The sequence below is a fragment of the Panthera tigris genome, chromosome A2, assembly GCF_018350195.1.
Source record: "Panthera tigris isolate Pti1 chromosome A2, P.tigris_Pti1_mat1.1, whole genome shotgun sequence".
Taxonomy (NCBI): Eukaryota; Metazoa; Chordata; class Mammalia; order Carnivora; family Felidae; genus Panthera; species Panthera tigris.
This window is the reverse complement of record NC_056661.1, coordinates 81,066,301-81,087,422: the sequence shown is the minus strand read 5'-3', so window position 1 is coordinate 81,087,422 and position 21,122 is coordinate 81,066,301. Positions and strand designations below refer to the sequence as shown.

The following is a 21,122-nucleotide window of genomic DNA, read 5'->3' as shown; positions in this document are numbered from 1 at the left end:
TATTTTTATATAGACAGTTTTTCCTTTGATTTATTCCCCCCAAAGTTAAATGTCCAGGAGTATTACTGGGTGAAAGACTGACAGTTTTGATAGCTTTTGATTCTTATTGCCAAATTGGTATTTTAAAAAGAAGTTGCAGGTGAGCCTGGTGGCTCAGTCGGTGGAGCATCTGACTCTTGATTTCTGCTCAGGTAAGTGATCTCACAGTTTGTGGGTTCAAGCCCTGTGTCGGGCTGTATGCATACAGCATGGAGCCTGTTTGGGATGATCTCTTTCCCTCTCTCTCTGACTCTCCACCTCTCGTTCTCTCTCTCAAAATGAATAAACTTTAAAAAAAAGTTGTGATTAACTTACAAGGAATGTACAAGTTCATCAGTTTTACTATAACCTTATCACTGTCGTATATTTTCATTTAAAAAATTAAGTATAGAAGAGTGATGTGAAGGTTCTCTTCATTTTTTACCCGTTGGCTTAATGCTAAGAATATGATTTGCTTTGCTTAGGAACAAAGTGGCTTGTTTTTGCACTTTTTCTTTCTTCTTTTTTCTATTTGCTTATTTGTGTGTAAAATGATGCGTTTTTATCTTGTTCGTGTTTTCTCTCCCTTGATATTCCCTCTGCCTTCTCACTAATTTCTCCTCTCCCCTAATTATCTTTAGCATTTGGCCTTGCAGACAGCTGTCTTCCAAACCTGCTGAGGAGCTCTCCCACTGCTCTACATGTATCTACACGCTGGCAGGAAGGGTTACAATAGCACAGGTTCCAACTATAGATCTCTTCACGACCTGACCTTGTCCTCACAGACAAGATCTGTCTGGGAAGTTGAAGGTACACTGCTGGGATGGGCTTTGGGCTCAGGAGGAGATGGTACTAAATTTGGTTCCGCCAGCTCCCCAGCCCCCACCCCAATCACTCAGCATGGGAGACCCTAATCAGAATCTCCCAGCTCACAGGACACCTGGCTCTGATCTGTCTCACGTTTCCTCATTTCTGCTTGCACAATACCCCTCACTATAAGCCGCTGCCTTTGACCTACTTCTTCTACCCCAAGTCCCAGCTTAATTATATTGCGATGGACCTGCTTGCAGCGGCTCAACCCCCACCACCCCCATCCCGCTCCTCCCTCCCCGGTCCCAGCTATATGACTGTTCTTGCCATGCTTATTCAGCTACAGGACTTGGCTCTGAGTACCTATGACCTGAATCACAAGTTACCTTTTGAATGCATGCTTGCTGCCGGAATTTCCATGAGGCCCAAGGGACCCCTATTTACTCTGACCACACTTGCTTCCATTCTCCTTGGTAGATGACTGCCCTGATAAGGAGTCAGGAGAGGGAAAGGCAAAGTGAAACTAGATAAGCACTTTCTTCCTGCTCTCTCTGCAAATAATTCTCCTGTGGAGTACTTTACAAATGTTTAACATATGAATATGTAATTTAACTAGCATAAACCAGTTACATTAGAAGTTTATCACCTGAAAGACAAGTGGCTTCCTTGCTTTATAAAATGGTTTCCAAAAGATTTTAAACAATTAATAAGTATATTGGAACAAGGTCCTTGCCTTAAAAGCAGTGTTATCAAGAGTGACCTTCCTATGAATGATTTTACCCCTTCATAAAACATGGTTTTTTCTGGGGAAGTGGCTATTTTTGTGAAAGGTTTAAAATTACCCTTGATTAAAAAAAGTTTTTTTTAATCTTTATTTATTTTTGAGAGAGAGACAGTGTGTGAGCAGGGGAGGAGCAGAGAGAGAGAGGGAGACACAGAATCCGAAGCAGGCTCCAGGCCCTGAGCTGTCTGCCCAGAGCCTGACACGGGGCTGCTCACGAACTGAGAGATCATGACCTGAGCCAAAGTCGGACGCTCAACTGACTGAGTCACCCAGGCGCCCCAAAATTACCTTTGATTTTATGGTGAGAAGAGAAACTATTAAAACTGTCCAACCACAAGAGCACCTAAGGATTAAAATATATAAACCACCTACTTGAATATAAAGATAAAAGGTGAACAAGCATATCACAGATGGAGAAATGGGGAATTTTTACCAAAGGTTTTTTTTGGGTTTTTGTTTTGTTTTTTTTTAACATTTTGTTCATTTTTTGAGAGAGGGGGAGACACAGGATCCAAGCAGGCTCCGGGCTCTGAGCTGTCAGCACAGATCCAACACGGGGCTCGAACCCACCAACCATGATGAGATCATGACCTGAGTCAAAGTCGGACGCCCAACTGACTAAGCCACCCAGGCGCCCCTACCAAAGTATTTTTTAAGCCAGACATCTCTATTTTCATTTTATAAAGTAAGGAAACCTTTTTGTCATTTGATTAGAGATTAACTGTCTGACCCAGAGACTGGGAAAGTCAGAGACTTAAATCCCCTTCCCACTTCCACTCAGAAGCGAGGGTGTTATGTCAAATGCCTATTTGGGGTCTCAGTACCCCTGAGCAATTGGGAAAACAATTATTGGCACCTGGGCTCTTCTCCGTGTAGAGGCTTGTTTATTTAATTATGCTTCTTCACTTAAAAAGTGTTTTAAGAATACTGTTTTAATTGGGTAGAGCATGGGTGTCATTAAGTGCTTGGTGAAATACAACACTTTTTCCCTTGACCCTCCCAGTACAGACAACCACCATCATTTAAATAAAAGGTTGGTTAGAGATCCGAAGTAGCAACAAAATTACAACGTAATAGCTTACAATTTTAAAAATGAGGATTGTTGCTTTGATAACAATGTAGCATTACCAGAAATGTCAATTGGTTATGTGACAAATAGTGATTTTTCCAAAGATCAGTCTGTATATATGTGATACTATGGTAAAACTAGAAATACACTTTTGGTCTTCATCCATGATTCCTGACAGAGAGTTCCTTATAATTTCTTAAGTGGTAAGAACTACAGGGACATCTTGTGTTATATTTAGTGTTTGTTCCCAGTGCCTGAAATCACCCCAGGGCACAAAGGTGTAAAGAATGTCTTTTTTTTTTATTCATAGCAAGCTCCTTTCAGCTACACCGGAGTTATGTTAATAAGGTGATTTTTCGAAAGCACCTAAGACTAGGAGCTGGTTGTCTAAAGAACCAAACACGTGATTAGAAAGTTGGAAATTTAAGCCCATTCCCTCCTCACTTCCAGAGGTAAGAGAGAGTAGCCAGAGATTGAGTTCAGTCCCCAATGACCAATGATTTAATCAATCCTGCCTATGTAATGGAGCCTCCATAAAGAACCTTTACTGAAGGAGTTTGAAGAGTTTCTGAGATGGATGAACAGGTGAAGTTGTGGGAGGGTGGTGTGCCTGAAGAATGCATGGAAACTCTGAGCCCTTTCCCCCATGCCTTGTCTTATTCATCTCTTCCATCTGGTGGTTCCTTAGTTGTTGTTGTAGTTGTTTTAAATGTTTGTTTATTTATTTGTTTAAGTTTATTTTTGAGAGAGAGAGAGAGAGAGAGAGAGAGAGTGTGTGTGTGTGTGTGTGTGTGTGTGTGTGTGAGTGGGGGAGGGGCAGAGAGAGAGGGAGACACGGAATCCGAAGCAGGCTCCAGGCTCTGAGCTGTCAACACAGAGCCCCATGCAGGGCTCAAACCCACTAACCATGAGATTGTGGCCTGAGCCAAAGTCAGTCACTTAACCAACTGAACCACCCAGGTACCACTAATGTTTCTTTATTTTGAGAGGGAGAGAGGGAATGAGGACATGGGCACTGTGTATGAGTGAGCTTGGGAGGGGCAGTGAGAGAGTGAGAGAATCCCAAACAGGCTCCATGCTTGGTGGGGAGCCCAAAAAGGGGCTCAGTGTCAGAACCGTGAAATCTTGACTTATGCTGAAATCAAGAGTTGGACTCTTAACCGACTGAGCCACCCAAGTGCCCCTGGTTTTCCTTAGTTGTATCCTTTTACAATAAACCAATATATAGTAAGTAAACTGGTTTTGTTTTGTTTTGTTTTGTTTTGTTTTTTTACTTCTGTGGGCTACTCCAGTGAATTATCAAACCCCAGGGGGTGTTGGGAACCTCCAATTTATAGGCAGCCTGTGGGATTTGATGCTGTCTTCAGGTAGTGTCAGAACTGAGTTAAACTATGGGACACCCAGCTGGTGTTGGAGAATTAATGGATGGGGGCAGGGGTGGAGTTCACACATTTAGTGACAGCAGAAGTGAAGTCTTCTGTGAACAGACTGTTGTAGAAAAGTTTTTTCCTGTACAACATATTTTCCGGGGCAGTGAGTTATGACAAGTTCAGTGAATATTGTCAAACATAATTTTATGATGCTACAAAGAAGTGCTACCTATTAGAAATGGAGCACTAGGCTGGTATATTCATTTCTATTATATCTACAGAGATGGGGTATCTTCAGTTTATATCTCAGATGATGAAACTGAGGAACAGATTGAGTCACTAGGCTGTGCTGCTGTTATTCACAGGTTTGGTTGGAGATGTTCTGTTGAATGCTTAAGGTTGAAAGGAGGGAAATAGCATTGGCTTCCTCAGGGTATATGCTGATTGTGACATGGAATAGTTTAGAGTCATATTTAGTGATTACATTAAAATGCAGCCCATTAAAAATGGCTAAGGGAGCCACCTGGCTGGGCAAAGAAGAGAGATTTTTTCCTAGGTGGTGAGAAGAAAGAGGAAGTTAATTTATAAGTAGGAGAACTGGCACTTACAACATGCAGTCCCCTTTGTGGGAAGCTTCAGGAGATCTAGTCACTGGTCCTCTGTATGGATCTGATGGTCTGTTTAGAGCATTTTGGCTTAATATGGTGCTTTGCTGGGTTTATGGACACACAGGTGTTTCTATGTTCTATCTGCACTAGAGGTAGTGGGTCACTGTGTTTCTCTGGGCTACAAATAGAAGTTGATACTGAGATGGTATCTACTGAACAAATTGGATTGATGCTTTAGTTCTGCTAGTTGAGCCCTGGCATGAAGAGTAAAGGTCTCTGAGGTGGCTTCTTCTCCTCTAAGAAGATGATGGTTAATCAGATGTAGAACCAAAGCCAGAGGGACTTTTAGAAATAAAAGGCAGATTTTGTTTTGTTTTGTTTTTTGTTTTTCCTGGCAGTAATTTGCAGATGAGCCAGTACCACAGGGATTTTTTTTTCCTCCTAAAATCAACTGGCAACCCAAATCATTAACGGGGAACAGTCCCTTAATGTAATTCTTTGGTCCTTTGGTTCAATTAATAGTTTTTTTTTTTTTTTTTTTTTAATTTTTTTTTCAACGTTTTTTATTTATTTTTGGGACAGAGAGAGACAGAGCATGAACGGGGGAGGGGCAGAGAGAGAGGGAGACACAGAATCGGAAACAGGCTCCAGGCTCCGAGCCATCAGCCCAGAGCCTGACGCGGGGCTCGAACTCACGGACCGCGAGATCGTGACCTGGCTGAAGTCGGACGCTTAACCGACTGCGCCACCCAGGCGCCCCCAATTAATAGTTTTGATGGGCTTCCTTTAATAATTATTTCATGTCCTCCTAAGAGATAAAAGGAGATTATTTTTCAAGAGGAGACCTGGGATAATTTGCCTTCTTTCAGAATCAAACTTTAAAACTCCTTCTTGTGCAAGAAAATACTTCTGGGGCTTCCCTGAGGATCTGATGGCTTCTAACACTAGCATCTCCCAGAAGTAGTTAAATTCATGAATATTTTTTTTACAAAGTATTTTTGTGTATTTTAAAGTTTTGAGCTCTTCTGAAGTAGCCTGCAATGTTCTTTCTGGGCTGTTGTGGCTTTTACTTTGTGTTGATGCTGTTGTTTCTGATGAACACAATGTTGAGTTCACAACTGGTTCCATAAGTGCTAATTGAGCAACACAGGAGTGGTTTTCTGTGCTCCCAGGTTGACTGTTAGGATGTGACTGTGTAGCTTTCACTCCCTCTTCCCCCCTCTTTCTGTGTTAAAGCATCTAAAATTTTATCTTGGAACTGCTTGAATTCTCTGGGTTAATGAGTATGCTTGTTTTTCATTGACGTTCGAAATCTGTCCTAGATTGGCTGACCTTCTCTTTGACCCTTTCTCCTACTATTTAACAACACAATCATGAGTCTTCAGACAGCTGGTTCTTCATCAGCCTGTAAACCAGGGGTGTAGATGAGGCAAATATGCGAGGCTGGGTGGGAGACTGGGATTACCTGGGCAGGCATGCTTAAGCAGGGTTCTCTGCCCTGGCTGTGCATTGGGGTTTCCCAGGGAGCTTCTAAAACTCAGGAAGCTCAGGTCACACCCCCCACCAGTTAAATGTCTAGGGGATGCAAGCCAGGTGTTTACTGAGGTTGGGAGTGACGTGCTAGAGGCAGCAATCTTTGCCACAGAGAACCAAGTGCTATTGTTTGCTTTCTCTGCTTTCTCTAATGCTCTCTGATCTAAACCCCGGATCACTCCAGTCTTTCATTCAGTCTTTGCTCACTCCCTACATGCCCCATCTGGAACATCCTCCCCTTGTCTTTTACGTACTCAAATCTATTTTCAAACTCTGGGTCTTATCTGTTACTTAGGCCTTCAAAAAGACCTTCCAATTACAGTGATCCCTGAGAATTTTCATAACTTAAAAAATTACATCACTTACCTTGTAAATACCATGTAGTCACATCGGCCACTAATTGTTTTCACTTATGTTATGGCATGCAGCCCGGTGACATTCTTGAAAGACCCACCGGTTTAAGTAAAATATTTCTGGGACTTCTGATTAACAGTTGTTTCTTATTTAAAGTGTTTTTTGTTTGTTTATTTTTAAAACTTAGATCCTTTTCCTTCTAACCCAGTGGTTTTGAACTATTTTAGGTTATGAATTCCTTTGAACATCTGGTGCAGGCTGTAGACCTTGTCCCCAGAAAATTGTTCCTACAAGTCACTCCATTTTACATACAATCAGTGGGTTCATAACCCTCTTGGAAACCTATCTATGGACTTGTTTTATCTGTTTATTCTCAGCTGAGAACAGGGATTTTTTAATGGGGGAGGAAGGAGAAGGAAGGTAGCTTGGGAGAGATCTTGTCTTAGGAGTTACAGTGTGTGAGTGGGGTCTTCAGACAGGACAGTGGTGTTTGGCTTGAGGGGAAGAGGCCCCATGACAGATAAAAGGGCATCCGTGTTCCTCACAAGATCAGAGGGGTGGGACTGTGGTGGCAAAGCAGGCAGAGTTAGTATCTTAACTGACCACTAGGTGTCACCACAACACCAATTAGTTTTTGGGCTTTGGCCCTAGAGTGCCTGAACCCAGGGGTAGAATAGCAAGAAAGCTGTACTGACTTCCTGTCAGGGACTGAATACTGCCAAATGTTGGCAGTATTTGCTTTCATTATTATTTTTTTAAATAGAAGGAAGACCAAAGGGTGGATAAAGGTATATTAATTTTAAATAAATTGAAAGGGGAAGAAAAGGTGAGGTAGGTAGGTCAAGTTGGTGGTGTGACTTGACCAGTGTGCCGGTTTCCCCTAGAAATGCCCTTTTCTTGAACATAGTTTTTCTTGTCTCTGTGAGAAGGGATGTTGGCTGGATGGGCCTTTCAGCCTTCTAAAACAGTAAGTTAATATTATTATGTAATTTACTGATACTCCAAAATTCATTTTGAACCAATGGACTTCCAATAAGAATTTGGATAATGTGCTATTATTTAACGTAAGGGCATTTTTCTTGGTTGAGACATATTTTGTATAAATTCTCTTTTTTTTTCTTGCAATGCAGCCAAGTCTGTCACCACACTAGGCATTAGCTCACTTTGTTTTATGGCTACACATTGCACCTTTGGCTCCAGTCCTATCTTTTATAAACATGTATATTTTGGCAAGAAAGTGTATCATAAATCTATCTTCATTGATTTAAGAAAACAGTTTGTGTCAGTATATACTTTGACCTCAGCCACAGAAACATTTTTCCAGATATGTCTCCTTAGGCAAGGGAAACAAAAGCAAAAATAAACTATTAGAACAATATAAAAATAAAAAGCTTTTGCACAGCAAAAGAAACCAACAAAACAAAAAGGCGATCTACTGAATATGTCCAATAAGAGGTTAATATTCAAAATATATAAAGAACTTCTACAGCTCAACACCAAGAAAGCATAGGGAATCTAGTCAATAAGATTGTAATAATGTTGTTTGATGACAGATGGTGACTACACTTACCATGGTGAGCACTGATTCATATATAGAAGTCTTGAATCATTGTGTTGCACTCCCGAAGCTAATATAGCACTGTATGTTAATTATACTTAAATTTAAAATTTAAAACTTTAAAAGCAATTTGTGTCAATATATCCTTCAACATTAAAAAAATGTATTACTATTACCTGAGCCGAAATCAAGAGTCAGATGCTTAATCGACTGAGCCACCCAGGCACCCCAAGTCTCTCCAATTTAGAATTTCTTTCAGGAGGGAAATGCCATCTTTCATGGGAAGAATTCACTCATAAATGCTACCCTATGAGAGCTGAGGAAGTAAAGCAAGCCCAGCTTTGCAGCAAGGCTCCAGCGATCCTTACCGGGTAGTTTGGGCCACAGGCCCTGCTTCTCAAGCTCACCAATGTTTTTGTCTCCTACAGGTGCATAGTTTTAAGGGCTACTGGGAAAAACTGAACTCCAACCTGGAATATGTTAAGTACTCCAAGCCACACTTGCACTATAACAACAGCATGGTCAGGAGAGAATGGCACAGCCTGATCTCAGAAGAGGTTTGTGTGGATTCATAAGAATAAAGCAAAAAGCAAAAGCATAGTACATTTGATGAGGTGATGCCCTTAAGTCTTGAGGCTGGCTTAAATTTGCAGGTCTCTCCAGTTGCCAGGTCCTTTTGCATTGTTGCAGGAAGACCAAAGTGCTTCTCTGCTCTCTATTCTCTTGAGGAGGAAAATCAAGTGCACAGAGGTTAAGGGACACACACAGCATATTCATAGTAGAAATGGGATTAACCTCCAGGTCTTAACACGGGTTCTTGCGGTACTTGTATAGTTAAAATTTGATTTAAAAATCTAGGTGTTCCCAAATTAGTGGTTGCTAGGGATTAGGGATAGTTGAAACAAGAGTGGCTGGGACTGACTACAAAGCGGGCAGCACAAGGGAGATCTTTGGAAAGATGGAACAGTTACGTAGCTTGATTGAGGTGGTACACTATGGTACATGAATCTGCATATATGATGAAATGACATCGAACTATACCCTCATCTTACCAACATCGGTTTCCCGATTTTGATATTGTACTATAGCTGTTTATAGAAGATGGAGACGCTGGGGGAGACCGGGTGGAGAGTACATGAAATCTCTCTTTAGCATTGTATATAATTGTAGTTTTGTTGTGTATAACACAACAGTGTATAGTTGACTTGCACCTTCCTATAAATCTAATAATTTCAGACTACAATGTTTTCTAAACTAATTTTTAAGAACCTAGGTATTTTGGTTACTTGGAAAGTATATTTCTTTTTTGCTAAAATTATACTTCTTTCCTATATTGCATTATGTCCTTAGTGTGAAAAATGTCACCCACAAAACCTCTACCTTCCACACTTCTGACATGTTCTCCCTTCTAGAAAACAGGAAGAAGAAGGTCCATGGTGTATGTGAAGAATATTCTTGATAATGCAACGAAGTAAGTAAAATTAGGGATTGGTGTTCCTATAAGATGGCTATCTTTTGCGATTCCTTTTTTGGGTAACTTTCATGGAAGTAGCTTACTTTTGTTGAGTACCCTCAGATGATGCTGTCAACTTAAATGAATGCAGCCACCTGGGCCCTATTCTTGAGTTCAGTGCTGGAGTTTCTAGTGGGAAAATTGTATGTGTTAAACCTTGTAGACTTTCATCAAGAGGATGGATGAATTATAAGTGATAAAGCTCTTACTAACTGAGCACTTTAAGGTGGGTAGAGACAGTAGGTTCATTTAAAAAGTGTCAGTGGACTGACGAACTGGCTCTTATTTTGAAAGCACATTTTCTGGATAGATGAGTCATCTCAGAGTGCTACAAGTGTAGGCCCCATTCCAGCCCTGTTCTATTTTCTGTTCCCATTATTTCCAATAACTGAGAGCTGCGATTGTTCTGAATTATTGTCATTGTTTGCACTAAAGGGTTTTGAGATCTTATAATTGCCTAATGTGGCTTTTGCCAAGTTGATTAAAGTGTTTGAGGTTTTCAGCGACCTGAGAACAGTTTCTGCAGTGGTTTTTATGGAGGATGTCTTTGTATGGTATTGTGGCTTTTTTTTTTTTAATCTTTATATGTGAATAACATTGGCTAATTTCTTTGTAGGGTGATTTCTAACCTAGAAGCAAGGAATTTGGGTAAGAAAAGACCTATAATAAAGCCTTCTGGATGTCAGTGTTTGGTTTGTAACACTGTCTTTCGTACCACTGTGAGTTGGCAAGAAAATCACACCCAATAGTGTAATGAAGGCAGTACCCTTGAATATCTTCCTGTTAGAGGGACCACCCAGCTCCTTCCCTGTCTGTCTTGGCACCAGGACCTGCAGGGGCAGCTGCTGAATGTACTTTAGCTGGGCCAGTCCTTCACTGTTAGCCTTGTGGTTTTCATTATTTTTCTTCATGGACTTGATCTAATTACCATGCCCTGTGGCTGTACCCACAGGATGCACTTGGGCAGTTCCCCTGGCCTAGAGCTGATTTCTTTCCAGCAGGCTGATCATGCGAGAGTCTGTGACTTGGTTAACACTTGGGCACTCACTAGGCTAGGCCATAGGGGTACAAAGATGAGGAGTCTCTGGGTGAGCTGTGTGGTTATGGGGGAAGAGCACAGGCTTGGACCTGGACAGAACTTGGCTTGACTTCCAGTTTGTCCACAGCGCTCTCAGTGTGCTCCTGGGCAAGCCGTCTATTCATTTTGTGCGCTATCCTTTTCAGGGCAAGGTGAGGAGAAAATGAGAGTGAATGGGCTGGTGTTTATAGTGCCTCATACAACACAGTGCTTGGTGCAGGGGATACCTGAGGTGGCTGCTTTGTCATGAATGTGTGAGGAAGAGGTGCTAACACATGGTTTCTAAACCAGGTGACAGGTGTTATAGAACCATAGTGGGGGAGGGAGTGGGTCAGGAGTGGGGGTGATTGCGGAAGAGAGCGAGGTTAGAAAAGCCTTCCCAGAGGGAGCAATGTCTGAGGTAAGTCTTGATGAACAGGTGTTTGTCCAGGTGAAACTGGGGGAAGAGAATGTTAAGCATACCCAGGTACAAGTTTTCTGTGGTTTTGCCCCTGGAACTCTTTCATGCCTCATAGAGGCCAGCCTCCATTTGAAAAGCTGTTATTTTTACATCCCACTGTTGTTTTATAGGCTCGGGTGTTTAGGTACATATTGGGTGGCGCTAACAGAAAATATTTTATATAGTGTGTTGGGGTACATCCTGCAGCTGTGTGCACAGCCCATGTGAACCATGATAGTGAACTTGTCATCCAGCCCAGGCCGACAGAGCCTGTGCTCACTGAACAGCCCCAAGGGAACCATCCTCAGCCTGTGTTACCAGGCCATCCGTGCCTGAAGCCAGGGGGTTCTGCCACTAGCCAGAGTCCTGCCCAGCGGCCAGGGTGTGAATGTGTCTGATTCATGCTCACCCTCCACGTACTGCTGGGAATGTTGCAATCTGGGAAGTGTTGCTGGTTGTCCAGGATTTTGTCGTGTCCGTCACTCCTGCCCCTGTACTTTTGGCCAGTTTGCATCCTGTGACCAGTATCCTTTTTGAGAGCACATTAGGGACTTGTCCCTTCCTCTCACGTGCTTAGTTTGTACTAGTTTCCTAGGAAGAACGTCATTGCTAACAGAAACAGAACAATCTGTGTGAAATTCAGGACTGCTGGAGTCAAGTTTGGAATGACTTCATCTAAATCAGGAAGATTGTGTAGGATCCAGTAGAATTTATCCAAAGGGGTCAAGAGGCCTCTGTGCCATCCCACATAGGGTCACCAGCCTGCTGAGCGGGGAAGTTCTGCTCTCTTGACAGGTGCTGTGGCTCAGGTGCTGCAGGAGAGGAGGAGCAGGGCACCCAGGTGCTGTTAGAGGAGTGTGAGGGCACATCTAGTGAGACTGTGCTTGCCTGCCCCTTCCCTGTCACTTTCCCATCTTGATCTAGTTACCTTTTAGTTGGATAACTTGTTTCAGTTAGTATTATTTGATACAGGAATTAACAGGTCCCCTCAGTTCTGTGACTCTCAAGGTCACTAAACTACAGGGGGTCACAAAGAAGGGAGTCATGCGATCCTTTCACCAAGTCCCTGTCTCTGAGTTGTGCCCTCCTTGGCAGTAAGAGAGGACGCAAGTCTCCCTGACACCAGTGAAGCAGAGGTTCTTAGTGGTGAGTTTTCATGTTGAAGAGGAATCAAAGCCAGATCCTATTGGTGTTGGGAAATGTGTTCCTCATTTTCTTTCTTTCCTAGTCTCTACCTCTGTTAGAATAGAGCTGCGTATCACCTGAGTGATAAGTTCAGCTTGTAGGAATAGGTCACACATGTAATGAAAAATTTCATCCTATCAACAAAGTGTTCAGTTTTCCCAAAAAGTCAGAGAAGGGAAACCCAGGCTGATTTCTCTTCTTCTAGCCCATTTTCTGAAAACCACTCTGCTTGACTCGTGCTCTGTTTAATTTCAGAGCCAAGATTAACACCCCTCTTCCAGGAGGAGGACAACCACCAGAGACTGCTTATGGGTCTGGTAAGCGGTCTGTGGGCCATTTGGGTGCTGGGAAATGATAGGCTTCAAGAAAAGGGGAAAGGGCTAGATTGTACTTCTCATGCTAACCTTATCTTTCATTCATTCTTTTCATTCATTCATTCATTCATTCATTCATTCTTTTAACATTTGGTGTTATCAGCCCTGTAGGCCCTGTGTGGTCAGTGGTTAAGCAACACAGATAAGATTTCTGCACTTTTAGAATTTTTTTTAAGGTTTAATTATTTATTTTGAGAGAGAGAGAGAGAGAGCATGTGCAAGTGGCGGGGGGTGGAGAGAGAGAGAGAGAGAGAGAGAGAGAGAGAGAGAGAGAGAGAGAGAGAGAGAGAGAGAATTCCAAGCAGGATCCACACTGTCAGCACAGAGCCTAACTCTGGGCTCATGAACCATGAGGTCCTGAAGCTGAAATCTGGAGTCAGACGTTTAACCAACTGAGCCACCTAGGCACCCCTGCACTTTTAGAATTTATAGTTTAGTGGGAGAGACATACATAAATCAGTCACCCCCAAAATATATAATTACGGAACATCATAAGGAAATGTACTCCACTGAGTTTTTGAAACAAGGGAAGAACAATGTCTCTGTGGCATTTGTATTTGGGGTTTAAAACACAACAGAATAAAGTATTCTTTCTCAAGAAGTCCTACTGTAGGAAGACCAAAGAGAGTTATATAAATTACTGTAAGAGCGGAATTGGGAAATAAATCCAAAATATGTTTTAAAAAATGATTAAAGAGACATCTGAAAAGTTTAATAAAATATTTTTAATACTGTACAGGCTTAGGAATGGGGTAATCCATCACGTTAAATTACGGAAAATTTTAAAATATGAGAAAAACACATTTGAAAATTCCAGTTAAATTTTCCTTAATAAAGAGAAATACCAAACTTGAGCCAAGAAGAAATAGAAGTCCTTGAAAGCACAATAACCATAAATAATTTGAAAAAATTGTCAAAAATTATCTCCAAAAAAGTCACCAAATTATTTAATGAGTCAGTTCTTTCAAACTGGCTTAAGGATCTAGATCATCCCCATGCTATGTAAATTATTTTTGGGGGGAAAAAAAATGGGAAGCTTCTCAGTCACTTTAGAAAGCTAGCATAACCTTAAAACCAAAATCTAACAGTGACCACTTTTACTTATAAACATAGATACCACAAGCTTAATTAAAATATTTTCCAGTTGTCCATTTGAAAAATATGGCATGGTCAGGTGGGCTTTTTTCTAGGAAGGCTTAATATTAGCAAATACATTAATGTAATTCATCATATCACTAGTTCAAAGAGGGGAAAAAAAGATCATCTTTATAGGTGCTTAAAATTGATAAAAGTAAAATCCCACTCCTGTAATACATCAATTAGGCAAAAAAATATTCTAATACTAATGGTTAACACCCTTCTTAATGGAATGTTGGGGGCATTCCTGTTAAAATCAGAAGGAAGTTAAGGATCCTTGCTATTTTCACTAAAATTTTATATTGTTCTAGAAATTCTATACAGTGCAATAAGAAACAAAAGTAAAAGAAGATGCTATGATTGTCCAGTGCAACAAACAAATAAAATAATCAAGTGGGGAAATGGGGAATAATAAGGAAAAAGTTAATAAGCTGGTGATTCTAAATTTATTTTCTTTTTTATTAGGATTAACCAGTTAGAAAAGTAAATGAAAAACATTATTCCATTTCCAAATCCTTAGCTTCTAGGTTTAATAAAATTACAACTAACAAGCCAATGAAATTTCTCTGACAGTTGACCAAGTGACTCACTTGACAAAGAGGACTGGAACTAGCATTGCCAGATAGCTAAGTATGTTGTTGAGCTACGATAATTGAAACAATGTGGTGCTTGTACAAAATAGACCATCAGGAGACTCTAGTTTTAATCTGAATGTTCAGTGTATGATAAATGAGGCATTTAAAAATCACCATGGAAAGAAAGAATTTTCAATCAATGACTGGCTATTTGGAAAAGACCATTGAAGTCCCCCTATCCCAAATACCACTACTTTATAGCATAAACCAACAAAAATATTAGATAGATTAAAGAATCTAATATAAAAAATTTATGTATGTGTGTATCAAATTGTCAAAAATTTAAAAATTACAAAGTTCAGCGTATGGGAAATTGGGCAGTCTCATGTGATGTGGCTAAAAATTAGTATAACCACAGTGTCTCTGTGTCTTTCGGCAGTGTCTCTACAAACCTTAAGTATGTGACCCAACAAATTCCATTTCTAGTAATTTAGCCTGAGAAAATAATTGGGGATATGGCAAACAAATATTGTATAAGGATTTTTTTCAGTACTATTAACACTTGCATAAGAAGCATCTCATAATGTGTAAGAAGGGAATAAATAATTCTAGTACTTTCCTAAAATTGAATACTGTGCAGCCATCACAACCTGTGTGGTTAAGAATATTTAGTGACATAAACTATTATATGAAGAAAAAACAAATTAGGAAACATTAGAATGAATGTGCACACTAGAGAAAAGGAAAATAAAAAATTCAAAATGTTAACATAGATGATAGGATTATGGGTGACTTAAATTTTCATGTTTATGGCTATTATAGAAAAATTGAAAAGCGCAAAAAAGCATGCAGTAGTCATGAATCAAAAAATTTTAAGCCTAATTGATGAACACATGGCCCAGAATGCCACAGGCTAAGTTTTGCTTAGGATGTTATACATGCAAATCTGCTAAAACAGAAGATATGTACACATATAATGTCAATTGTACGATTCTCATGGTGTTTATTCATGCAAAAATCTCTCTAGCCAGGAGGGCATCTAGCTGAGTAGGGCATCTAGGCAAAAGGGAGGGGAAAAGAAAGGAAGGAGACAGAAAAACAAAAGGTGGGGAGGGCTGGGATGCCACACTGATTGGTGAGCTCCAAGAACAGAGTAGGTATACAAGCCTGTTTGGAGGCAATAGAATCAATAAGTTCATTACTTTTCCATGTAGGGGCTTTATTCAGTGTCTGTAACCACTGCGCAGAGGAAGGTACCTGATGCATTTCCTTTTTACTCCTGCCTGTGTCCTTCCAAAGGTCCCACACCATACCTCCCCCCCTCCAACTCCCAGTTGTTCTATGATTAGAGTAGTTCCTTTTAGTTCTCCAGGGCTGGGAGCACTAGACTTCAACCATCTGGTACATCCCAAAGACTTCTAAGTTAATGGTTTTGCCCAGCTTCTCTGGAGAATTCTAATTAAGGCTGGGAATCTGATTCTTGGCTGCTCACTGAGGGAATCATCAGTAGTTCCTCTTGAGGAGAACATTGGTGCCCTTGACTTATGCCTGTTGAAGTAACACTATGGGTTTGTACATTCCTGCTGGTGGGACCTTCAGACCCAGTATTTTTCATACTGGTAAAGTGTTAATAAATGGATCTAGTTTAAACCAGTAGCAGGTGTGAGTGGGCAGGTTGTGACTTATCTAATCTGTATCCTGTTTTCAGATGGTGTCTGAGCTAAAAGACCATCTTCTGAGACACCTACAGGGTGTAGAAAAGAAGAAAATTGAACAGATGGTTCTGGACTATGTTTCAAAACTGGTTAGTTTTGCTTTTTTGTTCTCTATCATGCTCCTTCCACCCTGGTCTCCCAGTATGTAGCTCCCAGTATATGGTTCAGTTTTTCAGATTAGGTTTTTTACAGATTTCCTGTCCTCAAACCAGTATATTTGGCGCTGGAGATTGAATAAAGGGAAAAAAGAACCAAAAAAGCAATGTTATGAAAGTAGTTTATTGCAGTTCCTTCAAATGGTGATTTTTATGTTCATGGAAGGAACTTGGCATAGTTGCCAAATGTTCATATGTCATATGTCATCTTGGCATCTTCTAGCTCCTTATTAAACCATAGGTAATGATTTCTGTACATGGAGGTTTATGAAGACATGAGAGAACTTGAATTTAAATTCTTAATGAGTGCCTAACAGCTCAATTAGGCCAGATTCTAGCTCAGTTGTGTAAATACTCCCACATTAGAATCTGCTGGTGGGATTGGTAGCTTATCTACTCAGTAGCCAGTAGTCACTCACTGAAGTTGTGTGATCCAAATTAATAACACCAGTCCATGTGTAAATAGAAGTGATGTGACCAGTTTGAATTTTGAGGCAATCTTGAGTCTCTCAGAAAGTGTATGGAGTTCAGGCGTGACCCTACTAAGAACATAGAAATAGTGTGGTAGACCAGTTTCTTGAAGTATTTAAATTCACATAAAGAGAAAGAACACTCCATTTCTCCAAGTTTGGGTAAGAACAGTATGCAAATGACCAGTGTGTGAACATATATGTTTGCATATATGTATTAGATATAGCCCTGATTGAATTTCTTGTTTAATTTTATTACCTTTTATAGTTTTCTGCCTTTATTACAATCACCAGTGTCTTTTTATTTTTTTTTAATTTTTTAAAATGTTTTATTTATTTTTGAGACAGAGAGAGACAGAGCATGAACAGGGGAGGGGCAGAGAGAGAGAGAGGGAGACACAGAATCCGAAACAGGCTCCAGGCTCTGAGCTGTCAACACAGAGCCTGATGCGGGGCTTGAACTCACAGACCACGAGATCATGACCTGAGCAGAAGTCGGATGCTCAACTGACTGAGCCACCCAGGCGCCCCTCACCAGTGTCTTTTTAAATAGTATCTTTGAATTTCACAGTTTTTAATACATTAGGTGAGGTTGGAATCCTCATATATTGATATTTACAAGCAGGGCATTGAAACTTTCTTCGTCTTTTTTTTCCCCCAAATTTGTTTGTTTATTTTGAAAGAGAGCACAAGCAGTGTGTGTGTGGCTGGTGGGGGGGGGGGGGGGGAGTTGGTGGAGAGAGAGAGAGAGAGAGAATGAGAATCCCAAGCAGGCTCCACACAGTCAGCACAAAGCCCAATGCAGGGCTCAAACTCATGAACCGTGAGGTCATGACCTGAGCTGAAATCAAGAATCAGACGCTTAACCAACTGAGTAGCTCTGGTTCTCCGGCATTGAAACTTTCTTAAATAATAATTCTTTGTAGTAAAACTATACCCAGGAACTCAATTTATGAACGTGTTCTTGATCTTCCCATGCTGACATTAACTTGCTTTCTTTGTCCTTTAATAACACAATTATTTAACATGTCCATCTGTCATCATTCCTTCTGTTGACTTTAAATTTCACCTTCCAATGTGTTAAAAGATTTTTGTTCAGGCGTCATGCTTCCTTGCAGTTAATCACATACAACTTTTTTTTAAATTTTTTTTTACATTTATTTATTTTTGAGAGACAGGGTGAGACAAAGTGAGAGTGGAGGAGGGGCAGAGAAGAGGGAGACACAGGATCGGAAAGGCTCCAGGCTCTGAGCCGTCAGCATAGAGCCCGACATGGGGCTCGAACCCACAGATCGTGAGATCGTGACCTGAGCTGCAGTCGGACACTCAACCGACTGAGCCACCCAGGCGCCCCCACATAAAACTTTTAACAGCAGTTTGTGTTAACAACCACCAGAACTAATAGGACCAGAAGTGGTAGAGCTGTAGCCTCAGAAAACTCAATACCCGTGACTTTCTGACTTGGCTGCCACTGAGGGAGGCCAAATCCACCTGCTCCTGCCCAGCAGCAAACAGCCTTGTCTCCTAATCCTCTCAGGAGGGTGGCTGAACAGGCTTTCTAAAACAAATGGAGGAAGTTGCTGCAGAACCAGACTATATTGCTTATGAGTTATCTTACCTGATTTCAGCCAAAGAGAAACTGAGAATCTCTGTCACTGAGAATAAACTCTTATGCCTGTGCCTGTATGGAGATCCTTTCTGATTTGCCCCCTGTGCCCCCCGTCCTTAAGCCTACACGTGTAGTGCATGGACTCATGGCTGGCAACAGCCCCATGGAGACTGCTCTGTTGCTGACAAACTAGTCAAATGTATGACCTGGACTTGAAAGCAGTCTTACTCCACAGTCGACACTCAGGACCTCCATTCTCTTCTGTGTCTCCTTTCTTCTCACTGTCAGCCACTGACCTTTGTCATGTACCAGGCCTAGAACAAATCCAGTTGGACTTGACCTTCGCTGGTGGCAGAGGGCCTATGATTGAGGGCCTGTTAACCAGGCTGGGGAAGCTCAGTTGGGGCACTGCCTGCATAGACAGAAGGGTCTCTGTTAGACTCGGGTGTGCATTTTCAGTCTTTCCATTTTGGATTCCAGTGCCTCAGAACGGACTGCAGAAAGGCTGGTTCTGTGTCTGGGCACAGGCCACATGCCAGCTGCCCTGAACGTGCCCATCAGGCCTGCAGAGGGCTAGCTATAGGGACCCCTGAGGGAGAGGGTAGGGGCAAAGGCTAACAGGCTGTCTTTATCCTCCAGCTGGATCTCGTCTGCCAGATAATGGAAACCGGTTGGAGAAAACACAGTCTTCACCCCTGTGTTCCCCACTTGTACGCAAGTATCTCTTGCTCTCTCTTATCAAGGTGTGCAAAGAGTTAAAACAACCGTAATTGCTGCCTGTTTGGGCAAAGCTTTTTTGGAAGTTAACAGTTGACAGCAGTTGTCACCAGCCCTGACACTGTCTATCTTAATTCTATACTCAGTATTTAGGGAATCGCCCTGTTACTTCACCCATCCTCTTTCCCTGACACGTGGTTGATGAGGAGGGAGGGACGTGTGAGCTCAGGACTGCTAGGAAGGGGAATTTCAATTAATACCATTTATCATTTATGTGCCTTCTGTCTGGTTAGATTCTAGGCTTTAGACTGATGGTCGCCATCATACTTATGAGGCTTTCAGCAGGGCCTAGCCTTTCACCATTAGCATGAATTCCATCTCTGTTAGGTACTCAGAGCCACTGCTTAGAAAAACAGATTTTTTTTTAATGTATGTTTGTTTATTTTGAGAGAGCGAGAGTGCACATGAGTGGAGCAAGGGCAGAGAGAGAGGGAAGGATAGAATCCCAAGCAGGCTCCACACTGTCAGCACAGAGCCCCACGGGGCTCGATCTCACGAACCCGTGAGATCATGACCTGAGCCAAAATCAAGCGTCAGAGGCTTAACTGACTGAGTCACGCAGGTGCCCCTACAAACAGGGTTTTAGAGATTAACCCTTGGCTGACTGTGGCTGTGTTGTTTTACCCAGCAGTGGGAGGGCCAGTGCAGCTGAATTTAAAGTCTTTCACATCATGACCAGGATTCTGGAAGCTACCAAGAGTTTGTTTTTACCGCTGCCTCCCGGTAAGTCTTGGCTCTTTTGTCTTTTGTTGTAAGAAATTTGTTTTTTCTTCTTCACGTGGTCCCAGTCTTGGCACATTATGAGTTTAAGGATGTGATCTCCTGTGTCTGAGAAATTGGGTATCTGGCATCACCGTGAGAGATGGGCCTGACATTGGTTCTCTGCAGACCAGATCTCTCCAATTATTAAACTATGCTATGCCTTGTCACTAACTTTAGGGAGCCTAGGCTGGTCCCCATGCAGCTTGCTAAGATACTTTGAACCAGTGAAGATGATTCATGGAGATCTTTCTCTGATGTCTCCAGGCTTAGTTTATCTGATTGAGAAAGTTAACACTCAGAAGGAAGTGGGTCTGGCTGGGTGTCAGAACTTGAGCTGATTCTTATGTGCTTGGAAGCTAAAAATTGCCCTTAGGACTTTGAAACAGGAGCAAGTCAGGCCTCAAAACAACCTTGGCATGTGCGTATGCAGTCATTCATTTAATTGGTCATTTGTTCATTCAGTAAACAATTTGTTGATTTTTTAAATTCCATTCCATGTACTGTGCTAGAAATTAGAGCAGTTACAAAAATTAACAGAAGTCCAGTTGGGAACAGGTGTATATAAATCAGTATCCTTTATACAAAACAAATAAGCTCCCATCGGCTTTGTGTTCATTACATCTAAGTTCTGACAAGTGTTAAGCTTTATGATAACTATCACTACATAATGTTTATCAGCCAGTTTTGTTTATTTATACACATACATCTATCCAATAATATACCAGTAATTCATTCTTTTATTTATTCATTTTAAACCAGGACCGGGGAGCCTAGGTGGCTCAGTAGGTTAAGTGTCTGACTTTGGCTCAGGTCATGATCTCACAGTCCAGGGGTTTGAGCCCTGAGTCAGGTTCTGTGCTGACTGCTCAGAGCCTGGAGGCTGCTTCAGATTCTGTGTCTCCCTCTCTGACTCTGCTCCTCCCCCGCTCACATTCTGTCTTTCAAAAAAAATAAACATTGAAAAAAATTTAAACCAGTATGAGTATGGTGCCCATTTTATGCCCGTTACTGTTCTAAGTACTTTATATAAATAAGCACGTTTAATCTTCATAACAGTCCTAAATGGTAGGAACTTAAATTGAACCACATTAAATTGTCAATATCCAACCAGTTTTTGACCAACAAAAATGGCACTTTCATAGGGTTCCACTTATGATTCTTCCCCTTTTATGATGATGAAATTGAAGCACAGAAAGGCTAAGCAACTTGCCTAAAAGTCACACAGCTAT

The 21,122-nt window shown here is 41.4% G+C and overlaps 1 protein-coding gene across 1 annotated transcript in view; it reads left to right on the top strand.

Moving 5' to 3' along the window:
- The window catches only part of LOC102957892 (gamma-secretase activating protein), a 90,932-nt gene that overhangs the window by 60,582 nt on the left and 9,228 nt on the right, over window positions 1–21,122 (top strand). Inside the window, exons 20-26 of the mRNA XM_042977203.1 lie at window positions 8,533–8,661; window positions 9,517–9,575; window positions 10,234–10,265; window positions 12,575–12,636; window positions 16,114–16,209; window positions 18,994–19,064; window positions 19,760–19,854. Coding sequence (XP_042833137.1) covers window positions 8,533–8,661; window positions 9,517–9,575; window positions 10,234–10,265; window positions 12,575–12,636; window positions 16,114–16,209; window positions 18,994–19,064; window positions 19,760–19,854 — 544 coding nt within the window. The remainder of the gene's footprint in view (window positions 1–8,532; window positions 8,662–9,516; window positions 9,576–10,233; window positions 10,266–12,574; window positions 12,637–16,113; window positions 16,210–18,993; window positions 19,065–19,759; window positions 19,855–21,122) is intronic.